This window comes from Parasteatoda tepidariorum, chromosome 2, assembly GCF_982258835.1.
Source record: "Parasteatoda tepidariorum strain Cologne lab strain chromosome 2, Ptep-v5.0, whole genome shotgun sequence".
NCBI lineage: Eukaryota > Metazoa > Arthropoda > Arachnida > Araneae > Theridiidae > Parasteatoda > Parasteatoda tepidariorum.
The window spans coordinates 61,497,273-61,521,988 of NC_141756.1; the positions used below are offsets into that span (position 1 = coordinate 61,497,273).

The following is a 24,716-nucleotide window of genomic DNA, read 5'->3' on the forward strand; positions in this document are numbered from 1 at the left end:
ACATCTTTATAAATAATCCTTAAAATTATTACAGATTTCTGAAAAATTACAGAAATTCTAAAAAATGATGAAATTAATTTTTGATCAAAATGTTGGATAAAAGTATAGAAACATGCTAAAATATGGTAAGTAAAAAATGTATCAGTTGCTTACAATTAGCTTGAAAAACTCTCAGACTTGGAAAAGTATAAATGGAAAGTTAGATTTTTCTTTAAATCTTTTTTTTTTAATTCTTACAGCCTGATTAAAAGCATCAAAGGAAAAAATATGCAGTAATCAATTCTTTTTTTAAGAAGTTTTAGTCGTAAAAGACATCCGGATTTGCTGAAAAAATTTCAAAAGAACATTCACAAATATTGGAGAGTTATTTAACTTTAATGTTTTTATGTCTCAATTATTGATTTCAGGAAATTTCCACCATTAAAATAAAGTTAATTTTACATTTTATAGTTAGTTCAGCGAAGATCATCTGTATTGTATCCTATGAAATATAAAAACAAGACAGACCTCGAATTTTCGTCTTAATTGTTTTGCCGTGACCAATCTCTAAATCTAAAGTATTCGATATCCAAACATACCGTATAGTTTAAAGTAATTGAATAAATCTATCAAATAAGCTTATCCTTATCTGATAAATTTATTCATGAGATATAACCTGAAACAAAACTATTATTTAATTTAAATTTGTAGAAAATGAGTTATAAAGTACTAAAATTAAAAGTTATTCGACATTTACACTTGTAGAAAATGTTTATAAATTAACAAATTTAAAATTTATAAACAAGCTATTGAAGTCAACCTTAAGACAATTTTACATAGCTTAAAATAAATCACTGCTTTAATGACACATGAAATCAATTGGTTTACATTAGCTTTTACGAAAAGTAAATCTAGATACAATTACTATATCTTTAAATTATATTATTCTGAATAATTTACAATGGCAATAAGCGTTTTATAAATATGTAAATCTGAAACTGACCTGATCAACTCGCCAAATTTTTTATGTGCCTATGTAGTTATAACGTCAAATATATTAGTTTGTATACATTTATAGAAAGTAAATGCCTGATTATATAGCCAATCTGGGAGCCATTTATGATTAAAATCAATCTATAAAAAGGTCAAACTGAAAACCTGTAAATTGCTCTGTTGAAAAAAATCATCAAGTGCTTTGCCTAAATTTAATATGCACAGGCACTTTTTTTAAAAAAAAAAATTTAGTATTAAAATGTTTCATATTTCTTTACAAAAACAAAAGCCCTATTTTGTAGGTTTTCTACCATGTTTTGATAACATTCCATTATTTTCCTTTTAACTCGAATTTTCAGGATTTCTATCTGGTATCTTTATAGCTGATAATTGATAGCTAACTGGTAACTAACAAATATTTCAAATGTATTGCATGAATCAAATCACAATGTAAGTTTCTAATTATTTCACATCTTATAATACTTGTTTAATCATCCCTTATTAATAACCATAACTGATGCGAGACATAGTTGATGTACTATTTATGTATTAACATATATGAATGTTTTCAAACTAGATTTATTTTGAAATTTGATTTCTACAAATCTGTGTACTGTGTAAATATATGTTTCCAATTTAAAAAAAAAGAATTAAGAAAAATAAATTCATCTCATTTAAAAAAGATCAAAGTTTTCAAATAAATCTGAGAGAGAAAGCAACTACAAGAACCATGCGAGTTTGATTTTAATATTTAACTAAAAAGAAAACATTAAAATAGATATTTAGTTATTCTTTCTATTTTTTAACCAAATTTAAATATTTAATAATTTGCAAACATCTAAAAGTTTTTATTTGCTTCACGATTTCTAAATTCATTTTAATATACTTACTTATGTGTTCCATATAAGTAATACTTTTTCTCACCTAATACTAGTACATAAATTCCTTATCCAAATTTATTACCCTAAAAATATTAACATTAGAATTTCGAAAAATTTTTCTGTTAAAAATATGAGTTTAAACTAATCGTATTATAAATAAGTCAACCATGCCAAAATAAATTTAAAAGGAAAACAATATTACTTTTAAAATTTACTCTAATATCCTAATATCTCGCAAATATAAATAAGTATTTATATTTTCATTTGTGGAATTTTTTCTTTTTTAAGATTTTAGTTATTTGACGCAGATGGGAAAATGGTTTCCCTTTCAAATATTTTTTTCTTCTGCGGCTCTAATTACAAAAAAAAATATTTTTTTATTTTTTAATTATAAAAAATATATAGTTTCTAGAAAAATCTGCAAGTTTATCGGAATTATATTTGTACTAAAATATAAAATCCAAAAATCAGAGTGAAACTTTTTTTCATTCAGTTTCAAAAATGAATTACTGTTTCTCTTAGATCTAGATGACTACAAATAAGTGCAAATTTTGGAAAAAAATATTCTTTGGAAGATTTTACCTTTAATGTAGGAAAAGATACCAAAATTTCATGCTGTATTGATTACCCATAAATTATTAAAATGCTATCTATAGTATTTTTAATTTATTTTGACCTAAATTAGTATACAATCATGAAAAAGGAATGAAAAATAGGTTTAAATAAAAATTTTGCGTCAAGGGTTTTATGTTTAAATATCTGAGATTTAAGAATTCTCATACTTTCTTATTCCCTTTAAAAATATTATGTAGTATGTTCATAAATGTATTGAAATATTGACGTTTGTTTCATTTTCGTCAAAATTTGTCAGGCCCATGGGATTTTTTTAGCTTTCTTTCACTCTAATGAACGTTAAATTAAATATCAGAAACTCTTGCAAATTCTATTTAAAAATGATCACATATAAGTATACAATCAAATTACGTAATTAAATATGAAAGATACAGTAATGTTTAGAAAGCTTCAGTGAGGTCTTTTCAAAGTGCTTCTAAAAGACGTCAATAATCTATTTGTATCTCATCTGAGAGGTGTATTTGTTTTCTTTTCCGCCGAGAGAGCCAGGTTGTAAGAAAACAGTTTTACAGAACGGTTAAACTAATTTCATCTCCTATCAAGAACACGCATTTCCACTACTTTTATATCTTTATGCGCTGTTAAAAAAATTCCTGATCAAATGGCAGTAAAACTGACTGACAATAAAAATTACGAAGTATAAGTTTTTTTTCACCGTAAACTTTTACAGTGAAAATAGATTTTATGGTACTAAGTACTAGTACTTTTTACCATTATTTTGTCAGGGATTTTTTACAGTGTGGAACGTTGTTTATCATACAAGAAGTTTTGATAGTTTTTTTTTTGTTACATTTTATAATTGTATGTTTCCTTATTGAAATTCCTTTTTAATTCCATCGCGCTTATAATTTAGTGAAAATCATCGAACAAAATACATCAATTCGCTTAAAGAAACGTATTATATTTTTATTACAAGTTTTACTTTGGAATTATAATATATTCCAAATCAATAATCTACGGTTTTTATATATTTCTTATAAAGTATTAAAACAGAAAATTTATCGATACAAATTGAATGTAATAAATTATAAAATTAAAGGATTACTTTACTTTTGATACACCAGCAGGTGTGTTTTTAACAGATTTTGTCAGTTTAAAACAATACTATAATTTAAATAAAATTATTTTTGAAACACTTTTTATTTAATAAATTTTCAATTACGTAAGTCTGATTTATGTAATGAAAAGTTTAAAAACTTGTTCATTCAATAAAAACTCAATTCTATATCATAAAGAGCATGTATCCTGTAAAACTTCCGTAAGTAAAAACTTACGAATGAAATTTATTATTTATTTAAAAAAAAAATTCTTGTGTCCAGGTACTTTAAATGTATTGTCATTGGTTTGAAAATAACGAATCATTGGATAATGTTGAATAATGAAAGTTAATTTAACAATCATGGCAATCATTTCGTCAAAATGAAACTCAACTTTCGTGATATAATTTCCGGCTTCCGTTGTGTCAATTTATTTCAGTCAAAATCACGACAATCCAAAATAAAAAGCATCAAAGAAAAAGAAAAAAGTAACGAAAATCAATATGAAACGGGACCCAACGTTTTCTCCAAATACCTACGTGACGTCATCAAATTCGATCTCTTTCCTGAAGTTTAATTATAAATCGCCCTGTAGATGGCAGGTCAGTCTAGAATTCAACATGTAACACCCCTTCACACCCCCCATTTTCGGGGGAACTCATATTCGCGCTTGCGCACAAAAAGCAAAATACTAGGTATTTCAGGAACTATTACGGAGTAAGATGAAGTGATAAACAAAGCTTAGAGTGTAAATTTTCAGGCTTTTTAGGGCAAAAATAAATCACCAACACGTGTTTATCTTTCCAAGTAAACCTTGTTTTACGATGTAAATGCAAATTTAGGTAAAAATACAAATTTTCAACTATTAACTGAGTATTATTCCGGAGTTTCCAATAACATCAACAAAAGAAGAGAGCAGAGCGCTTTAACTTTTGATTATAAATTTAAAAAGAACTGGTATGAGAAAACAGTTTGATAACCAAAAGCGATTGACGGGACATGATAATGATGGAGTGTTTTTCAGAGACGATAGTAGTTCATGCGGAAGTAGCCGGGAAAATATTCGCCTAGGTCCTTACATTGATTTTGACGTGAGTATTATTCTTCAATTAGACAGTTTTAAATACAAAATTGAGAATCAAGTATTGTAATTAAAAATTTAATTTCTTTTTACTATTTTAAATAAAAATCACATAAGTGTTTGAAAAATTGTATCAAGACAGGAATCACGAAATCAAAACAGAATTTTGTTGTATTTTTTTTCCTTATTTAATTTCAAGTGATGCTATAAATTTCAAGATTTTTTGCTGAATGAATATTTGAACATATTTTTTCAATTGTTCAACACAAATTTAAACGATATATCTCAAACAATTAAAAGTATTAAAACTAGAAAGATTTATATTTTAGGTATTTCATTTAGTTTTCTTTGACAAATTAGAAATTTTGGTTTTAACTTTAATTTACGCACATTTAAAAAATAATAATAGTATGTGGTTTTAAAAATAGATTTTTTTTTCTCAATCCCTTAATTATAACTGCGAAAAAAATTAAAATCTGGATATTTCTAATAAAAAAATATTTTTTTCATTTAGAAAGTAAATTATTTTTAGTTTATGTTCTAGAGTGAATTAAATATCTAAATTGGAAGAAATTGAATTAAAACATGTTAATTTTAAATTTTAATATTTTGTAATAAAAACTTCGAAGTAAGCTTATAAAACTTTAAAAATATGGTTTATTTATTTATTATTATTATTATTTTTTCGGATTTTGAGAATATTTTTAGCATTTTTAGCATGCTTATTAAGTAAGGATATTGAGCAAAAAAATTCAAATTATTATGTATAGGACAACTACATCATCATGTAAAGAACAATGAAACATAATAATTTTACCCACATATTGTTAGGAAACCTAGTTTCTTATAAATATGAATATTAATTATTTTATATTTATATTTGGTACTAAGATATTTCAGACTGAAATGCATTTTTATAAGATGTTATTTGAATTAAAAATTGTAATTAAAAAGTTAAATTCCGTGCTAGATATTAGTAATTTTTTATACCAAATAAACTTTCTGTTTTATTGACGTTGCGATAGTAAAATCCGAGGATGCAATCTTACCTAAGCAACAAAAATGTTTTGAAAAATAATTAAAATATTGAATTGAATATATAGGACTACGACGATACACACTATTACAGAAACAATGGTTAAATAACAAGTTCATTAATTGTTTTTTTACCATATTCAACCAATAAAGTTAAATAGCCATAAAAAGATTGTGTTCTAAATGTTAACTGTGAGAAAAATAATTTTTTCACAGTTTTCAACTTAAACGGTTGAACAACCAGAATTTTATCCTCCCCAACTACACCCACTATATAAAGACACTTAGTTTCTTACAGCTGGGTATATACTGTAGCCGAGAGGTTTAATCTGTCAACGTCATGACCGAATGAACGGAAGTTCTAATCCCGGGGTTGACTCCACAATATTTCTTTGATTAATTCTAGACATGAAGATCTTCCATACCTGCCCTCCCCAAACGATGACTTTGGAGCATTAAAATGTCTTGCAGCCATAGTTAGCAACACTACAGAACTGTATAACTCAAAAAGTCTAGTATTTCCAGTCTCTCACGATAGATGACGCCACCAGATAAACTGATTATGTCCCATTTTACAGTTCATTTAACAAGACACAACTCAACTACAATCTAACTACAGTGTCCATTATTTAACGAAAAATATAACTGTTAAAAATGATAACCTGAAGAGTTTATCATTTATTTTATCAGGTGTTAATAAACATGAATTGCGATGGCACTCGATCGAGTCACCCCAGCGACTGTTTTTGGGGTACCGCAATTGAGGTGATTCGAGTCACCATGACTGGCTTGGTGACGACTGGGAGTCACCACCGTTGACAAGATCGTCCCTGAAGTGGGCGGATAGTTGACAGATTTGAATATTCAGCAAGTTTAAAAAAACCTGGCAAGGCACAGGTGATTTTCCTTACTTACAATCATACTATTCGCATCTGGCAATCCAAAGTTTGTTTATTTCCATTGTTTTCTTGCGTCTCTTTAACATGATTTCCTTTTTATTCCAAATTTTGTACATGTTTTTTACGAAAGAAAAGTTTTTAACCTCTGCATCAGAAATGATTATTGAACATTTCAGAAGTGAGTTTTATAAAAATTATTTTCTAAAGTTTTCGGACTTATTGTTGGACGAGGCTCTTGTGAAGTCATATCCAACTGTGAAACGGAACTTCACCGTTTTACCACTTTCTTTTACCATTTAATCACTCAGCACATCACAGTAAAGCAGGCAATGACTGGAATCATTGTGATTTCGCCACTTCGATTGCCCTTATACTTTAGTAAATTTATTTCAAAATCAGTGTTTCTTCCATGATTTTGTTTCCTTATAAAAAAGCTGTTATGTTTTAACGCTTGATTGGGTGTCTATGTATTGTATTAGCTCGATTGAATTTTACATTTGTTTGGCGTAAGTTTAATTTAGCTTGATTAGATTTTGCAGATTTTCGCGTCCATGTCAAAACTATTTATTTTGTTAAAGATTTTAAGAAAGATGATTTGTTGCTGGTTTCAGAAAAAATTGGGGAAGTACTGTTGAATCAGCAGAGGGGGCAATTTCGGACTTACAGAATTCAATTCGTAACAGCTATGAATATAAAAAAGATGATACCTACTTCATAGCTGTATTAATTACGACTGTCGCAGAACGGAAACAGAAGAAAGGGGATGAGGAAGAAGAACAGGAATGGAAACAAAAATAAAAAGAAAGATTGAAAAGATTAAGGAAAAATATTGCAGTTAGAAAGAGAAAAACACAAATAATATGAACTGCAGTTTGCGAAAATTCGGGCACAATCTACCGCAGTAAAAGTGAAAATTTACTATTATCTGAAACTATCGGTAAAAGAACATTTCTCAATCAAAACAATTTTCATGAAATAGTAAATACTGGTTGCTCTTTTGGAATCAGTTAGAGCATATTGATAAAGATGGCGACATAGCACTGAAAAACAAGATTCAATATTTGATTCAAGCCCATGTTTCTTGATTTCGTATTCGGGAGATTGTGGAAAGTTTTCCACAAACAAGATCCAATTATACTACGTCAGTGGAAAACTTAAAAGCTAGCTTTGGTAACATATGTGAGCGTCAGAGAATTCCTGAAACTAGTATTTTCCGTGCATAAAAATTAAAAGTTTTCAATGACATCCTTATAGGATAAACTCGAATCCCATATAAGAACTATAAAAATATTTTAAAATAAATGACTGAAAAATTTACCTTGGTCTTATGCCAATGGTAGAATTCTGTTTTATCGAAGATATTTTAAGGGTTTAAAATCCTCTTTCAGTGACAGCTACTTCTGTTGATACCAATGATAGGTTGAACAGCCTAATATGATTCATAAAAGCAGAATATATAGTTTAATAAAACACAGCTCCAGACGTCTGGCAAGTTTTGAAAATGTGCGTCTATTTTTGAACGCTTGAAACATGCCGACTATTATTTCCAACCTCTATATTTTTGAAGAAAAATAAGTATTTTTATTGATTAATATATTACCGCTTCAGTTTCTTGGGGTTATTTACTTAAATATATTCTGCTTCTGAGTTTTGCTTTAATTCCACTGATGAAAACAAAAACATTCTTGAAATTTAAGGAAAAAATTGGATTTAAATGTATTCTATTTTTTGATTTCTATTTTATTTCTTCTGATAAAAACAAAAGAATTCTTGAAATTTAAGGAAAAAACTAGATTTAAATATATTCTATTTATGATTTTTGTTTTATTTCCACTGATGAAAACAAGGAATTCTTGAAATTTAAGGAAAAAACTGGATCACGTCATTTGAATTACTTATCCAATAAAAACTCACGAATTGGGTCTCATTTTAATCTGATTTTTTCATTAACTATAAAAAACGAAATGAAAGGAAATGAAAACTTTTAAAATTGAGAATAGAAAGAAATTCAACAAATTCATTATTTTTGCCTTACTTAAGACTTACATGAAATGTAGGTAAAAATTATGTTGTGGATCAGTGGGATCTATCAACCCCTGGTGGTAATTTTAATTTACCTGATATTATCTTAGAAAAGTGAGCTTGATCGTCATTTCGATAAGAAATATTAAATAATTTATTTTGTCGAATTATTATGTTGTTACGATGGATAAAATGAGAGTGATAATAAAGGTAAAACCATTTTGATATTTTTGAATTATGATTAAAAATTTTAAGAAAAATGCATATAGCTTTGAGAATTTTTACTCTTCCTATCTTGGAATTTAATAGGAACTTGATTTGGGGATTTTAAGTTTATCGGTATTGGTTTCAGGGCTTTGTAAATGTTTTAAACTTTTACTAAAATAGTGATTCACTTACAAAACTGAAAAGAAAGGCCTTCAGAAGTTTTAAGTATTGAATCTATAGAGTAAAAAAAGAGATTGCGGCGTAACATGTTTGAAAAAATAGAAATCAAACTAGAAATTTAATCTTTACTTTATCGTAACAATAATTATTATGTGAGACATACTGTTTAACTCCAGACATTAAGTAAAAATTACTAATATCGCATACAGTATCAATAGTACAATGCAACTGCTCTGAATTTTGTCACTTTATATTTTAAATAATAAAATATGTACTAATCCGTTCGAGAACTACGAAAAAAATCACAAAAATTGGTGTTTAATTAAATACCTGGTGTTTAATTAATTATAACAGTAGGTATGACTGGTATTATGGTAATAAGTGCTGTGGTAATAGGTTTTTTATGGCTTCCCTGAAAGATAATAATACCCGAAAAATATATTTATTAAAAATCTTTTAACAATACTAGTAGTGTCTAGTACTAGAATTATCTACGCATCGATGGCGGCAATAATAGTTTGGTGATATTTTGAACAGGACTTTTAAACATTGTTGTACCCATTTCAGTAGCCATTAATTGTCTGAGGTTTGAACGCATCAATTTGTTAGTACTATCCTGTTTCGGAGTCATGAAAAATCACAAAATTATTTTTGGTCCCTGTGGTGCCGTGAAGATAGGTACTATTGGTATTGTAGTAAGAGACATTTAATATATTAGCTTAGGTACAGTCGCAATTAATTTTTTCGGCTATTCAAATAGGAATAATACTGAAAAATATATTCATGGAACATTTAAATAGTTCCAGTACTGCCTATTACATAAATTAAAATTGCCTAAACATCAATGGCGACTAATAATAGTTAGGCAATTTTTTACAGACCCAATAAACGAAGTAGTAGAAAAATAAAATAGGTTTTCTTTTTTAAAAAAAATACTGAAAATGGTAAAAACATTTTCTTCACCGTGAATATTTTCTGCTGCTTCCATTTTATAAATAAAAATATCCCTCATATTTACATTGAAGTCATTCTATGAATATATTTTATTGAATACTCAGTCCTTTTGGGTGAATGAGGGCTGCCCTAAAAATCTTATTACCATAGCGCACAACGAAGTAGTTTCCAAATAGATAAATAAAACTGGATTTTTTTTAAATAAAAATTAAATTGTAAAAAACATTTTTTTGCCGAAAATATTTTCTTCTATATGTGCTTTTATTTTATTTATGAAAAAAAGACACTAATTTCATGTTGGAACCATATCATAAATATTTTGTTTGAATACTTTTCAATATCATAGAGGAAAGGAGGTACCCTAAAAAACTTATTATCGTAATACCAGCAGCATTTTCTGTTGCAGTTAATTAAAGACCACTGCCGTCAAAAATAATATTGTGATTTTTTTACACGTTCAACAAAAACTAAATAGCATTAAAAATAGTATTGGAAAATGAATATCATGAATATCTGGATATATCTGGAATACTGAATACCTGAATACTGAATAATTGGAAACTGAATAGTATTGGAAACTGAATAGTATTGGAAACTGAATATCTAAGTTTTGAAAAATATTTTTCAAGTAGCTTTAATGCTAAAGATTAATTGAATCTAAGATTTCTGTTCTGAAAAAAGGCTAAGGTATGTTCAGGAAATTTTTCAAGTACATTGACTTTCAAATTCTGTCAATAAAAGTTAAATTATGTAATTTTATTACGAAGCTTATTACTGACACTTCTATAGCTAATTTTTGTATGATCTAAGTCACTAATTTAAAATGATGGCATTAATTCAGAAGGGTTAAGAATGAGGTTTTAAAAATGCCTAACAAATAATGCCAAAACACATAAAATATGCCTATACACATTAAAAAGAATAATTTATAAAAGGATTGATTTTAAGACTTCACTGAATTATTATTTAATTTAATCGATTGAATTAACTTTTCCAGCTTAAATAACACGGAAGCTAAACTCTTACCATCCATGACATTATTAATATACACGTAACTGTGCTAGGGTCAATGTCCCTTATAAATTACATCGTTAACTATCCAATCGATCCAATGTCTACTATATTTTGCAAGCTGAAGATGTGATAGATTACTTTTCGTTACAGAAACGGAAAATATTTACGGATATATTATGTGCAAAGTCATCAAAAATAGCTAAGTAATGGTTAGTCCTGATTATTACGCGGTGATTACGATCAAAAGCATCCTTTTAAGTGCCGAATGCTGAGTACAGTTAATTTCTTTCGTTTTACCTCATTTATAGATAAGAAAAAAATCGGAACTTACGTATTTTTATCCTTTCAACCACTTTCGCCAACATTGCGCCAAAGTCATTTTGGTACATTTCAAATTTATTGTAATATAGTAATTGATTATAGAGAAATTTACAAAATACAAATATTACATGCAAAAAATAAGATAATATTCGGTACTTACGTATTATCTAGTAGACCAATTTCATCAATTTTGATACTAAATTTGGGAATGGTTCAAATTTAAGTATTATCTCAATTTTGAAAAGAAGTAGATTTGTATTTCGTCCATTTTCTTATAATCAATTACTATATAAAAATAAATTTTAAAGATACCGAAAGGACTACGGCGCTATGTTGGCTAAAATGGTCGATGGGATATATACAGAATCTTTTCATCTAATTGTAATTCTTAAGACTTTTGTTTGCGCATTAGTTTTGCGACATTTTTATTTAATGCAAAATTTTCAAGTGGTTTTTCTTAATTTGAACGCAAATATAAATTAATATTATTTTTTGTCTCTCAAAATTTTGCTTCTTTTTTGAGAAAGGGTTTTGGAAAAAGGTTTTCTATGCTCTTCTTGCTATTGGCGATTATTTCATCATCTGCCTGGCTATATGTTTCCTCTGGGTGAGAAAAGTCCCTCTATCCTCGCGCTCGATATCTTTTGGTTGAGATTGTCAGTGAAACATGGTTTATGAGTCTATCTTTCACAAAATCTTAAATTTTGTGAGGTGATTTCCTTCCTTCATTTTGTGCTTTGGGGTTGACTAAGACAATCTTAGCATTCAGTTTCTTATCATTTCTGCTTCCTAAATGTTAATTGGATATCGTAATGTCTGGAAGTATGTCCTCAGAAATTCCTTCCATGATTGAACTCTCTTTTTTGAGCGACTGCATTTTCGAACTTGCTTTAGGATGGCTGCTGTCCTTTTTCTCAGAAATGACTTATGGCTATATCGAAGGAATTTCTCTCTTTCTTTCTTCAAGTTCTCTTTCATTCTTTTCCTTCAAATTTTAGTAATTTATATCTTTTTGAGTTATTGTGTTACACGATTGCCACATTCTTAAACATCGCATTACCTTTAATTTTATTAATTTCCTCTTAGGTTATGTTTTCGGCCTCAATTTATTTGCTTTTTTAATTCACTTTGATATTGATATTTCTTATTCTTCTACCAAAGACGGACAATTAATATCAAAATATAGTACGTACTTAACAATAATACTCTCATTACGTTTTCTGTTGCATCTGATTTTCAAAAGATCTTAAATATTTTTTCTACCACTGATTTCAAATCTGCAATCGGTTTCTCTTTCCAAGCTAAGTTTTTTTAAATTATAATTTTTTGCCTGTTATATGTCGAACTGTCCAAGCTTAAAAATGTTATATATAGCAAGCGGTTGCATAAGTATTAAAACTAACGCCTAGGGGAATTAGTTCACATTATCAGGATTAAAATTGCATGGACACCCATGCCCGGATTTGTCGTCATACGCAGATAGAGGCTCCTCCTTTATTTTGTTTCTTTGTGTGCTTTTCAACATTTTAAAATAGGCTCCTTGAATCGTACGATGACATTTCCAGGCGTGGGTTTTTATGCAGTTTTAATCTTGATAATAGGCACTAACACCATTATAAGTTTGTTGCAACATTTACGAGACCTCCTGTTTTATACAGAGTTTTATAACTTGTGCTTTTCGATAAGAAATATACTTAAAATGTAATTTTTAAGAAACAAATCTGCAGTTTCAGCTTTAGGAGCAAAACCAATTTCAGATTTAAAATTCTCCACGCCCGATTTAGGCTATATTAAGTATTTGCATAAATGAACCAAAAATGTTCCCCAGTGTGATTTATCCTTTTATTCCTTAACTCAAACATAATGCTTTTTTCCGGTCTAGACGACTTATATGACTCCCATTACTATCAAATGAAAAAAAAACATGCAACACCAGTGTAAGAGTAACAAAAATTATTTTATAAGATAGTATTATTTTAATTAAAACTCAGAAAATAAGAGTGCAAAGCATAAATTGCTTGCATAGTTAACGATAGATATTTCCCCTTATTCTTAACTTATGATTCATGATCACACACGTGATTCAATTCCAAAATGAATGAAGGATTTATGAATTATTTATACGAATATAAATGAAATTCATCTGGTTTCAATGTCACGCAATATGCTTAGTCATGGATGAAAAAGTTTTAATGATATGACATGAAAAAAAGTTCGATGTTTTTATTTGTTTGTGACATAATTTTTGAAGAAGGAATATTGAACATCTATTTCTTAAGAACTTATTCAGATTATAAAGGATTTTTAAATTGCTTAAGATATTCAAATTTTTAAAAAACAAAACAAATTATGTCTTTTTTAGTTTTCCTTTGTTTTGCTTTTTTGTGGGGAATTGTAAATTTAGACTATGTCAACCTTCATCGATCAAAAGGTACCTCACGATAGAATCAAGTTAACATGTCTTATATACTAGTGAATTGGTATTCAATATTTATAGTGGTAGTTACACCACAATTTAATTGCACCTTTTTATGCAAAATAAATCTCAGTTAGTATTGCAAATTTAAGATTTATTGATGACTTTAATGGATTCAATTTAATTGATACTGCCAGTACTATAGATCCAAACGAATTAACTCTGATAATCAGTTTAATTTCTTTTCCGATTTATTTGATTCATTAATCACATCAAATTCTTCTACAATGTTAATAAAATAAATAATTTCTTCATTCCCAGTCAGCAAATTAGTTGACAGGAATTTTAATGTTTTTATAATTATCTGCACAAATGTAATATCGTCTCAAATTAATTTGATTGAAATAGTGAAATTAGTCCCTCATTATTGGTCAGATCGTTTATTTTAGCGTTACACGATTTTTCTTCATTCTCTAACTTGTAACTTCCATTGTTACGGCACCTCTTCCTTGATCTATCGTCTTATGACTTTACTCCAGGTTGAAGAATTAATATACTTATATAAATAGTAAGGAAACTTAAACGTTGAAGTTTCAGTCTGCTCCCCCTGAAATGTAGTGTGCGTTATAATTGGTCCCATTGTTTATTTCAATCTTAAACAATTTCTCTTCCTTTCAGAATTTGTAATTTTCAGTTGTCTCGGACATTTCAATCTTTACTATTTTTTCTTTTTTCAAAATTTATTCCTCACTTTAAAATTAATTCCAAATTTAATACTTATTGATTTCACTTTAATATTTCTGGCATAAATAGAGGAATTCCATCAGATTAATTTATAATCTAACTCACTTCATGAAGCTGTGATTTTTGAATTTCATTTTAATGATGGGGATTTTCTCACGTTGAATATATACACCGAAGAGCCATTACTTTATGACCACCCTGCTAATAACATGTAGGACCACCTTTCGACCTCAAAACTGCTAGCACCCGCCGTGGCATTGATTCCGCAAGGTGCTGATAGGTAGTCTGAGATATCTGGTACCAAGCGCTCACCAACTGGTCCTGCAACTCCCTCACATTGCTAAGGGCAGCACGAATTTGGTTTTTCAAGTAGGACCAAAAATGCTCTTTTGGATTAAGGTCAGGTGAATTTGGGGGCCAAGACATGATTTGAAAGTCACTGGAATGTTCCTCGACGATTCGACCCTTATGACATGGTGCATTATCCTGTTGGTAAACACCATCCCCCGCAGGAAAAACTGTTGACATGAATGGGTGAACCTGGTCTGCAACTATGTTCAAGTAGCTTACAGACGTCAGGGATTGTTCTATGAGGATTAAGGGTCCAAATGTGCCCCATGAAAACATTGTTCCTGGGCGAGAAACCATGAAAACTTGGGCGAGCCCATTGTTATAGATGGAGGGTGGTCATAATGTAATGGCTCTTCGGTGTATACTTCTACTTCGACTCTTTGTGTTTCGATATTGTGACTTCATCTGACATGTTTCTTTATCGTGCTTTTTTTGAGAAAGAGAGAAAGAATGCGAGGGAGACAGTAGAAGGTTTTGCCTGGTTTTAGTATTCTGCCGGCGGCTGGCAGAAACTGCTCCTTCACTGACTGCTTTGCAATATTCCCCTTGTGAAGCTGTTATGCTTTTCAGCGCATTCTCTCATATCATCAGTTTATTATATTTTTCCTTTGATTACGTCTTAATGTTTCCTTGGATTCTAAATCGCGTATATTATGTTAGTTTACTTTGCTTCTAATATTTTTTTCCAGTTATAATATGCAGCTATTTAGCGCTTTATGTATACTTGGTACATTAAATTGCAATATGTTTATCGATCTATATTGCAATCGCTCTAATGACTCTAACGTTTGATGTTATATATAAATACTATAACTATACAAATGTCGTTAAATTATATTGTGTGTCTTGACACGTGTGCCAAAACACGTGGGGCCGTTGAGACTGAATTGCTGTTCCCCAAACTTAGAAATCAACAGTTATTCATTTGAAATCCAAAAAACTTGATCTGGGACCTATTTTAACAATTGATAATTAGCTCAGAAAAAATTTGCTTTATTACAATTTCGTCAAGTGATCAAGCTGAAAAGATTGAAGCAAATTTAATTTATTCCATCTAAAATAATACTCTTTACTTTTTTATAGTTTTGTATAAATGCTCACTTTATCTACTAATCATAGTATGAGAAGAAAGAAATTCCCAAGATTTCAAATGCTCAATTTAAATCCAAACAATTTCCTTTCTTTATTTTATGATTTAGAACTTACGCATTGGCGAAAATTATATTTGTTGGCAAGCGGTTCGATACCTTTGGAGTCCGTTTGCGGGTCTTCAATGTTTCTATGCGTCAGATGTAAATATCCACCTCTGTGTGTAAGGTATCAGTCTGCTTACATGACTGCTAAAAAATTTTCAGCTATTAAGAACATTCTTAACATTATAATTAACTCGAAAAAATCTTTCGATAATATAGAGATTTCCTCAAATTTAGACTGCTATTTATTGGATAAATTGGATTTGTTAACATTTGGATGTCTCACGATACACAAAAAGCCGATTGGATAATCAAATTTTCCAATTTTTTCACCACCTGTTGGATCTATTAACATTCTTATCTTCCTGATTTTTCAAATTTTCTACAACTTTTGAAAAAAATTATCTTTTAAAGCTGGAATCAATTTACTGACGTAATCTGATTGAAACTCACATTTTTCATTTACCCCTAAATTAAAAGACAATTTTATATCTCTTAACGCGAAACCAGTTTCAAAAAATTTGATCTGCTCAAAAAAGTTTTAAAAAATTTACAAAGTGTACTCTCTATTGCTTCTTTGGTATGGACTGTGGAAATATCATGTTTTGGAAAAAAAAGTCTCATTTAAAGAAATTCTTTGGGCATTTTTGGACAAATATGGGCATTTTTAGAAAATTTCACCCACATATTTTTACATGAAGCCAGTTTTAAGAAATTCGCTTTTTTCAAAAAATTAAAAAAAAATCACAAAGTGTCTGCTCCTTTGCTTTTTTAATATGGGCTGTGGAAATATCATGTTTTTTGTAAAAATATGTCTTATTTAAGTCTTGTCTCTCCCTGACTTCAAATTGATAATTCCATTAATGATGTTGCTAAGGGAATTCTCTTCTCAGAATTTAATTTTTGAATGTTTACAACGCGGTTATAATTTTCTAGTTTGTTTGCTGTAATGTTCGTTTGAATAAAATTGTCAGCCTCGTCCCAGATTTTAGTTTTAAAATTGTTAATTTTTCTAACTTCATCCTATCCATTCAATCACACTATCTCTTTTATTTTCTGAATAAATTTGCCTACCACTCATAATTTGCTTACTATTCATAATTAAATCAAACAAATTATTCATAACTAATTTTTTTAAAGCAAATTTATAACAGCAAAAAAATTTTCAATAAAATATATCTAAAGAATTTAAACACACCATTTCCAAAAAAGAATCTAATTGCAAAAAAAAAAAATCTAACTACGTACACAAAATTTCTCCAACACTTTTTTCACTCATATCTAAGAAAAATTAGCAAATTTCCCATTCAAATAGATAAGCAATTACCTTACTAGGCAGTAAGTAAATATTTCTTAACATTTAAGTTCGATTAAAAGATATTTGAAACATTTCGTTAGAGTTTTAACCTACACCACGGGCAGAAACCTTTTGGTCACATACCATTGAAATAAAGATTTAACTTTACTGAATGAAATCTAGATACATTTTCTTTAATTTATTCAGTACAAAATATAGTTCCCTAAAACTTTACAATTATATTCGGGAATACTACTAAAATAAGTAACAAAACAATAAATAAAAAAGGGGGGGGGGACAACACTTTTATCATTTACACATTATTTATTTACACTAAGTAATTTGAATTTTTTTTTTCAAAATTTGAAAACTATAAAGGAGTAGTCAGTTATGAATTGAATTTCGTTATCATGGTGACAAATATCTTTTATTCATAACAATAAAGGCATAGAATAAAGCATAATAAATTAGCGTGCTTTACTTCAATTTGTGATGAACATCGACGATTTAGATCTCTATTTTTCACTTTAAAGGAAGCATCTGATTTTTTTATACCACTCTTGTGCCAATCCAAAAGAATTTCTTATGTTACCCTTGTTACTTTTTTTATATAGTTTCACGTATTTTTTTTCTTAATTTCTATTTTAAATTTATTGTATTACATTTCTTTGTCGCCTGGACAGGATTTTCCTCTTCGCGACGAATATATATTCTTTGAATTTATGTGTTTGGTTTTGTTCCCAATAAAGTTTTTCGTTTGTTTGCAAAAAAAACAAAAAAAAAAAAAAAAAAAAAACATATCAGTTATTTACACTAAGTAGTTCGAATAGTCATTTACACCAGTAATTCGAATTATTTTTATTGTAAAATTTAGAAACAATCAAGGCATAGTCAGTTATGAATTAAATTTCGTTCTCTTGGTAACAAAACTCCTTCTCTCATAACACTAAGAATTAAAAAAAAAGTATAAGTAATATAATACTATATATATCAATCCATATATATTTTACTTCATTAATTAGAAATGAATTAACTCGTACATTTTCTTCCCACGTATCTGATATAGCGTTTGCTAAATTGGCTATCTAATTGCTAATGTCTTTTTGCAGAATGAATTGGAGAGCAACTTCTCTCGAGTCAGCAGTCAAGTGCCCCTGTCCCCCCAGGGGGATGATGATAGGAGTTATCAGTATTCTGAAGCAGAAGTGGAGAGAGGGACATGGACGGGGAAGTTCGATTTCCTCCTCTCCCTCCTCGGTTATTCAGTGGGACTGGGGAATGTCTGGAGATTTCCATATCTCTGCTACAGCAACGGCGGAGGTAAGTAGGAATTCAATTTGGAGACAATCCCCTTTAGTGAAAAATGTATTTATATCATACTTAGTTTTTATTTTGTCGAATATATCTTGTTTTGTTATAAAAATGCATATGGAGGCAATTTCATACAACCATACTTTAAATATATATATATATATATATATATATATATATATATATATATATATATATATATATATATATATATATATATATATATATATATATATAGATATATATATATATATATATATATATATATATATATATATAAATATATATGTAAAAGCTAAAATATTGAGAAAAAATGGAAAATAGTAAAAAATAATGACAAGAGAAGAAAATTATTACAAATATTTTTCAAAAGTATTTAAAAAATATACATTTTGATATCTATAAAAAAAGAAAAAAGAAAATATTAAAAATCATGAAAAAAGAACAAAGAAAAGTTTTAATCTCTTAATCAGCGCACACGATTATATCCGCAAAAAGAAGTGATTTCTAATATTGTATTAATATGGCCAAAGCAAAATATATCAATACAATAGTGTGAGGAGCACTCAAAATATTTGAAACGAAATTAGAACACTTTAGAACACATTATTATCTACTATTAACTTACTTTCGTTTGCTTTTTGTTTCCATTTTTAGTTCGGTTTTGTTTTTATTGTGCTATATATATATATATATATATATATATATATATATATATATATATATATATATATATATATATATATATATATATATATATATATATATATATATATATATATATATATATATATATATATATATATATATATATATATATATATATATATATATATATATATATATATATATATATATATGTATGTATATACCGAAGAGCCATTACATTATGACCACCCTGCTAATAACATGTAGGACCACCTTTCACCCTCAAAACTGCTAGCACCTGCAGTGACATTGTATCCACAAGGTGCTGATTGGCAGTCTGAGGTATCTGGTACCAAGTGCTCACCAACTGGTCCTGCAATTCTTTCACATTGCGAGGTGGTAGCGTGGTAGCACGAATTTGGTTTTTCAAGTAGGACCACAAATGCTCTATTGGATTAAAGTCAGGCAAATTTGGGGGCGAAGACATGACTTGAAAGTCATTGGAATGTTCCTCGACGATTCGACCCTTTTGACATGGTGCATTATCCTGTTGGTAAACACCATCCCCCGCAGGAAAAACTGTTGCCATGAATGGGTGAATCTGGTCTGCAACTATGTTCAAGTTGCTTACAGACGTCAATGATTGTTCTATGAGGATTATGGGTCCTAATAAGCCCCATGAAACATTGTTCCTGGGCGAGAAACCATGAAAACCTGGACGAGCTTTTAATGGTTTTGATAATTCTCTGAAAAATGTATGCATGAAAATTGAGCCTTAGTTCAAATGTAGTCAGCTAAAAGAGCTTAGAGTATTTACTCATATATATACAATTGGTGTTATTTAGGAGCCTTTTTCGATTAACTTAGATCCCTTACAATTTTATTCCTCTTTAAGGTTAGTCAGTACAGAGTATAGCATAATGGGATTTGCTTCTTAACTGACTTTAAATATTAATTTACAAAGTATAGTTTATAAAATAAAAATCAAATTTGACTTTAAAAAAAATATATATTTACATATTTCATATTTAAAATAAACTTTCTGCTTAAAACGATTTTTTTTATTAAGTTGGAATTAACTTCACTTGTTAATTATGAATTGAAATTTAGTAGACTTTCATTATAATTAAATAAAAAAAAATTTAAGTTATTTACTTCAGATTATATTTATAGGTTAAAATCAGTTTCATTATGATTATACTTGTTTTTTTTAAAAACAACAATAGTTTAAAAAATTAATTTTATTACTTTTTCACACTTACATCTTTATTGCTTACTTTTTACTAAAGATCCAAATTATAATTATGGTTATAAATTGATTAAACTTAAAATTGGTTCTGCGCTTTCAAATAAATCAAATTGAATAATAATTGCCATATGTATTGATTGGCTTTCAAAATATCTTTTATAGTATAATGAAATTCTCTATTACAAATTAGTACTTTAATTGAAATATACCAATATTTAATCTCCTGTAAGGCACATATTGAAATCGGTTTGAAAGCAGTTTTAGATATATTTTTCTGAATTGTGATAAAGGACTGTTTAATAAATTATCTAATTTGTCTACATTAGCCCCATACCTATTCGACATTTGCCATGTGTAGTAAGGCTAATGTAGACAAAAACAGCCTTATTTAAAAAAAAGTATTATTGAAAAATTAATAACTTTGTTATTTAAAAAAAATATTTTCAAAGTCATTGTAAATATTTTTTTAAAATTACAAAGCAATTTAAAAAAGATATAAATCAGAGTTAAAAAGAAGTATCACGAGTTAAAAATTATGTTAAATATGTTTTTTTTTGGTCATATTTATAAAAAATATCCACACTAGCCCACCACTCCCTTTATGCCACGACCATAAATCGGTCATTAAATTTTTAAATTCGCATGACATTAAGTAATCTTAAATTTTTCACATCAATACTTAATGATACTGTTTGTGTGGTATATGTACTCTTTACTCTCTTTATTGTTGCTTTTATGCTGGTTCCTATTCTCCAAGATAAATAAATAAATATATATATATATATATATATATATATATATATATATATATATATATATATATATATATATATATACACAAATTAACATGAAAAACATGAATAAAATAAAAAACTAAATGGTAGAGAAACAAGAATGGTAAAAGCAAATAGTCGTTATCAAGACACATCTAATTGCTATAAATGCGATATTTCTGAATAAAGAATAATTATCCTAAGATAAAAATTATTCTTTATATGTGTCGATATCGCAAAAAACCTTACGTTGTAAAAAATCATGAAATAAAAGAAAAATGTAAAAAGAAATCGAACTTACCGGCAGGAATTAAAGCGCGGTTTAGGTTTAAAAGTACAATAATAAAACAGTTAACAAAAATCGCGAAGATGTAAAATATTGGAAGTTGTGCTTGTAGCTTGAATCGAATAAAATATAATTAAAAAATATATATATATTTGATCGAAGAAGAAGAAAAAAAATTTTAGTAAAATATTAGTGCTGCCATCTATGAGAAAAAATTAAAAAATTAAAAATTGAAATATAGATATAGAAATATTTAGAGTATATATATATATATATATATATATATATATATATATATATATATATATATATATATATATATATATATATATATGCATATATATATATATATATATATATATATATATATATATATATATATATATATATATATATATATATATATATATATATATATATATATATATATATTAACAGATAATTTACTGATGCGCGATGGAATTCTATACCTTTTAGAGTATGAGCATTGCAAATAAATACAATGTGATTTTAAACTGAGATTATTCCTACAGTTTAAAAATTTATAATGACATTTGCGTTTTAAAATACATTAGTGTATTTGTAAATTGATTAACCTTAAGACTATTATGACTCACAAACTCATAATAAATCCATATAAAATTTTATTTTCGAATATATAACTAAAAATTGAGTCGTACAAATTTTCTTTCTTACTTTATTCTTAATAGTTAGTGATATATGCCAGACGAAATAAATATTTACTGTTTTATGTACATGGATATAAAATAATCATCAATCGTTACAGTAAATTATAAAGATCGGTAAACGTTTTGCGCTACTGATTTTAATTTTTATAAATACTTCCTTTTGTATTATGTTTTCAAACACTTCTTGCTCAGTAAAAATGATCGAAATTAAAGTTGGCGCTTTTAGAAAGTTCGATAAATAGGAGTTTGAAAAACTAATAAAAAGAGCCATCAAATTTGCGCAAGTTGCGGAAAAAACAGTTTATAAATGAGTTTAGATAAATTACTGCTTCAGGTCACGTTTTTCTGGAGTAATTCAAATTCTTTTAACGAAAATGATGCATTAGATAAGGTTACACGACATCAAAGAAGTTTTATCTCTAAGAAAGTTGAAGTACACAATTTTGTAAGAATGAGTTACAAATTTTTTTATTAATGTGTTTCATTATTCTTATTTTAGGTGCCTTTCTCATTCCTTTCATTTGTATGATGTTGTTAGCTGGTCTACCACTCATGTTCATGGAACTCTCATTTGGCCAGTACGCTAGTCTAGGACCTATCGCCATATTTGATAGGTTCTGTCCATTATTCACTGGTAAAGATCTCTTTTTTGGCCTCCCAACAGCAATTTTAAGAATTTGCATTCTAATCAACTTATATAGGTAATTTTAACCCTTTCGTGGGACTAGGAAAACTTACTTCCCGTATACCATCTACTTCACACTTACTACATATAAGTATACCAGAGGAAAACGCAAAATTAATTATAATACAATATTGGTTTTGTTATTACAACTATAGGAACTCTTAGCCTCGCTTCAGTTTTGTGCTGCCATCTATTGTTCAATCAATTAAATAGAATTAGCAAATTTGTCTTGAAAGCTAGAATGACTTGCTTGAGATTTGTTCTATAATGGCACATGTATGACGTGGCGTAAAATTTACTAAAATTAAATTTGTTTCCTTAAAAGTTATCGATTAATTGTTAATAAAACATTAAAAAAACTGGTAGAAATTCAAAAAAAATATAAATAGCCTAAGAAAAATCGAAAAATTGTTTTAATTTGTTCTGAATTCCCAACATTTGGGAATAGTCTGAAAATGCAATGTCTCAAAATTTATGTTTTCACACTTACAAAGCGAAAAACTAACTTTTCATGCCACTAGGAGTAGGTTGAAAACGTTGTATGCAAGTCTAAGGGAAAAAAATTAATAACATTTCACAAACGCTGTTTTTCATGCTGAGAAGGTATGGTAATGTACAGTAAACATTGAGAGCATAGCGTCATGATATCATTCTTATATGCAATTTTTAATTTTTTTTTTAACTAGGCATTGCTTATAACACCATCTAATATTCACACTTAGTTAATGTAACGTCTTCTCCATTCTGCTTAAATTCGCTGATTTGGGTCATTCTCTAAGTTTAATTCAAGCAATAGAGTATTTTTTCTTAAAATTGCCTTTGTCAGAGTAAGTGAAAAAATTTTCCACAGCTATTAAACTATTTTTTTTAAAAAAAAGCAATATTCTCAAGAAAAGACATTTCTGCAATCGTGGCTTAAAGAATTAAATTAAATACGCATACGTTTTTCACATTTGTATTGAACTGACCTCTGTATATTGAAATTCTATCAGTGCATCGCACCCAGAATTCTTAATTATTATTAGTTTTCTTCAATCTTCATTAGGTTTAAAATTTAAAAAGATATGGATTCGAAAGATTTGTAAAGATGATATGGATAAAGATATGGATATGGATAAAAAAATATGGATAACTTTAGAAAGCTGCATAGAGAAACCAACAGAACTATCATATATCATTCATGTATATCCAGTAAAGATAGAAAAACAGAAATAGAAAATACGTGATTTTACGTAATGACCCTCGTAACGATTTTACGTAATGACCTAATGATATTTCGGATAGTCCCTATTTTTAAAATTCCTCCTGTCAAAAGCAAGGGGAAAAACATAAACACTGTATAAATTTGTTAAATAAAAACTGAGGTAATAAAAAATCAAATTTTCTTTCTCGTTTATGCATATTAAAAACTGCAATCCATATTGCGTTTTTCTTTACTTTAATTTACAAAAAGAGTTTTAAAATCTACGCAAATTATGTCTTTGAAGAGAACCTTGAATAAAAACAAATACCAACACGATCAACTTTATCGTATCCCTAACCTTTGGCTTAATAACATATTTTTTTTCAATCTTATTCTTTTTGAATCTATTTTCTTATTTTATAGGAATTTTATTGCATTTTCTTCGTTTTTGGTTTTAGGTCTCGGATACGGCATGGTAATAGTATCCGGAACTGTTATGTTGTATTATAACATGATCATCGCATGGACAATCTTCTACATGTTCGCATCATGGAACAGTCGACTTCCTTGGGATAACTGCGCACCAGAATGGAGCACATCAGGTCAGAATATATCTCAATAAAAACAATTTCAAACAATACTAACAATATATCTA

General features: G+C 28.1%; 1 protein-coding gene across 2 annotated transcripts in view; it reads left to right on the top strand.

Annotated features, from left to right (window-relative positions):
* Nucleotides 1–24,716, top strand: part of LOC107454802 (sodium-dependent proline transporter) — a 136,610-nt gene that overhangs the window by 23,733 nt on the left and 88,161 nt on the right. The window contains exons 1-4 of one of the 2 annotated variants that reach the window (XM_043042519.3): nt 4,134–4,614; nt 18,347–18,557; nt 22,693–22,827; nt 24,520–24,663. In XM_043042519.3, coding sequence (XP_042898453.1) covers nt 4,483–4,614; nt 18,347–18,557; nt 22,693–22,827; nt 24,520–24,663 — 622 coding nt within the window. In that variant the 5' untranslated portion in view covers nt 4,134–4,482. Of the gene's footprint in view, nt 1–4,133; nt 4,615–18,346; nt 18,558–22,692; nt 22,828–24,519; nt 24,664–24,716 lie in introns of those variants that run through there. The other variant, XM_043042520.3, reaches the window with a different exon arrangement.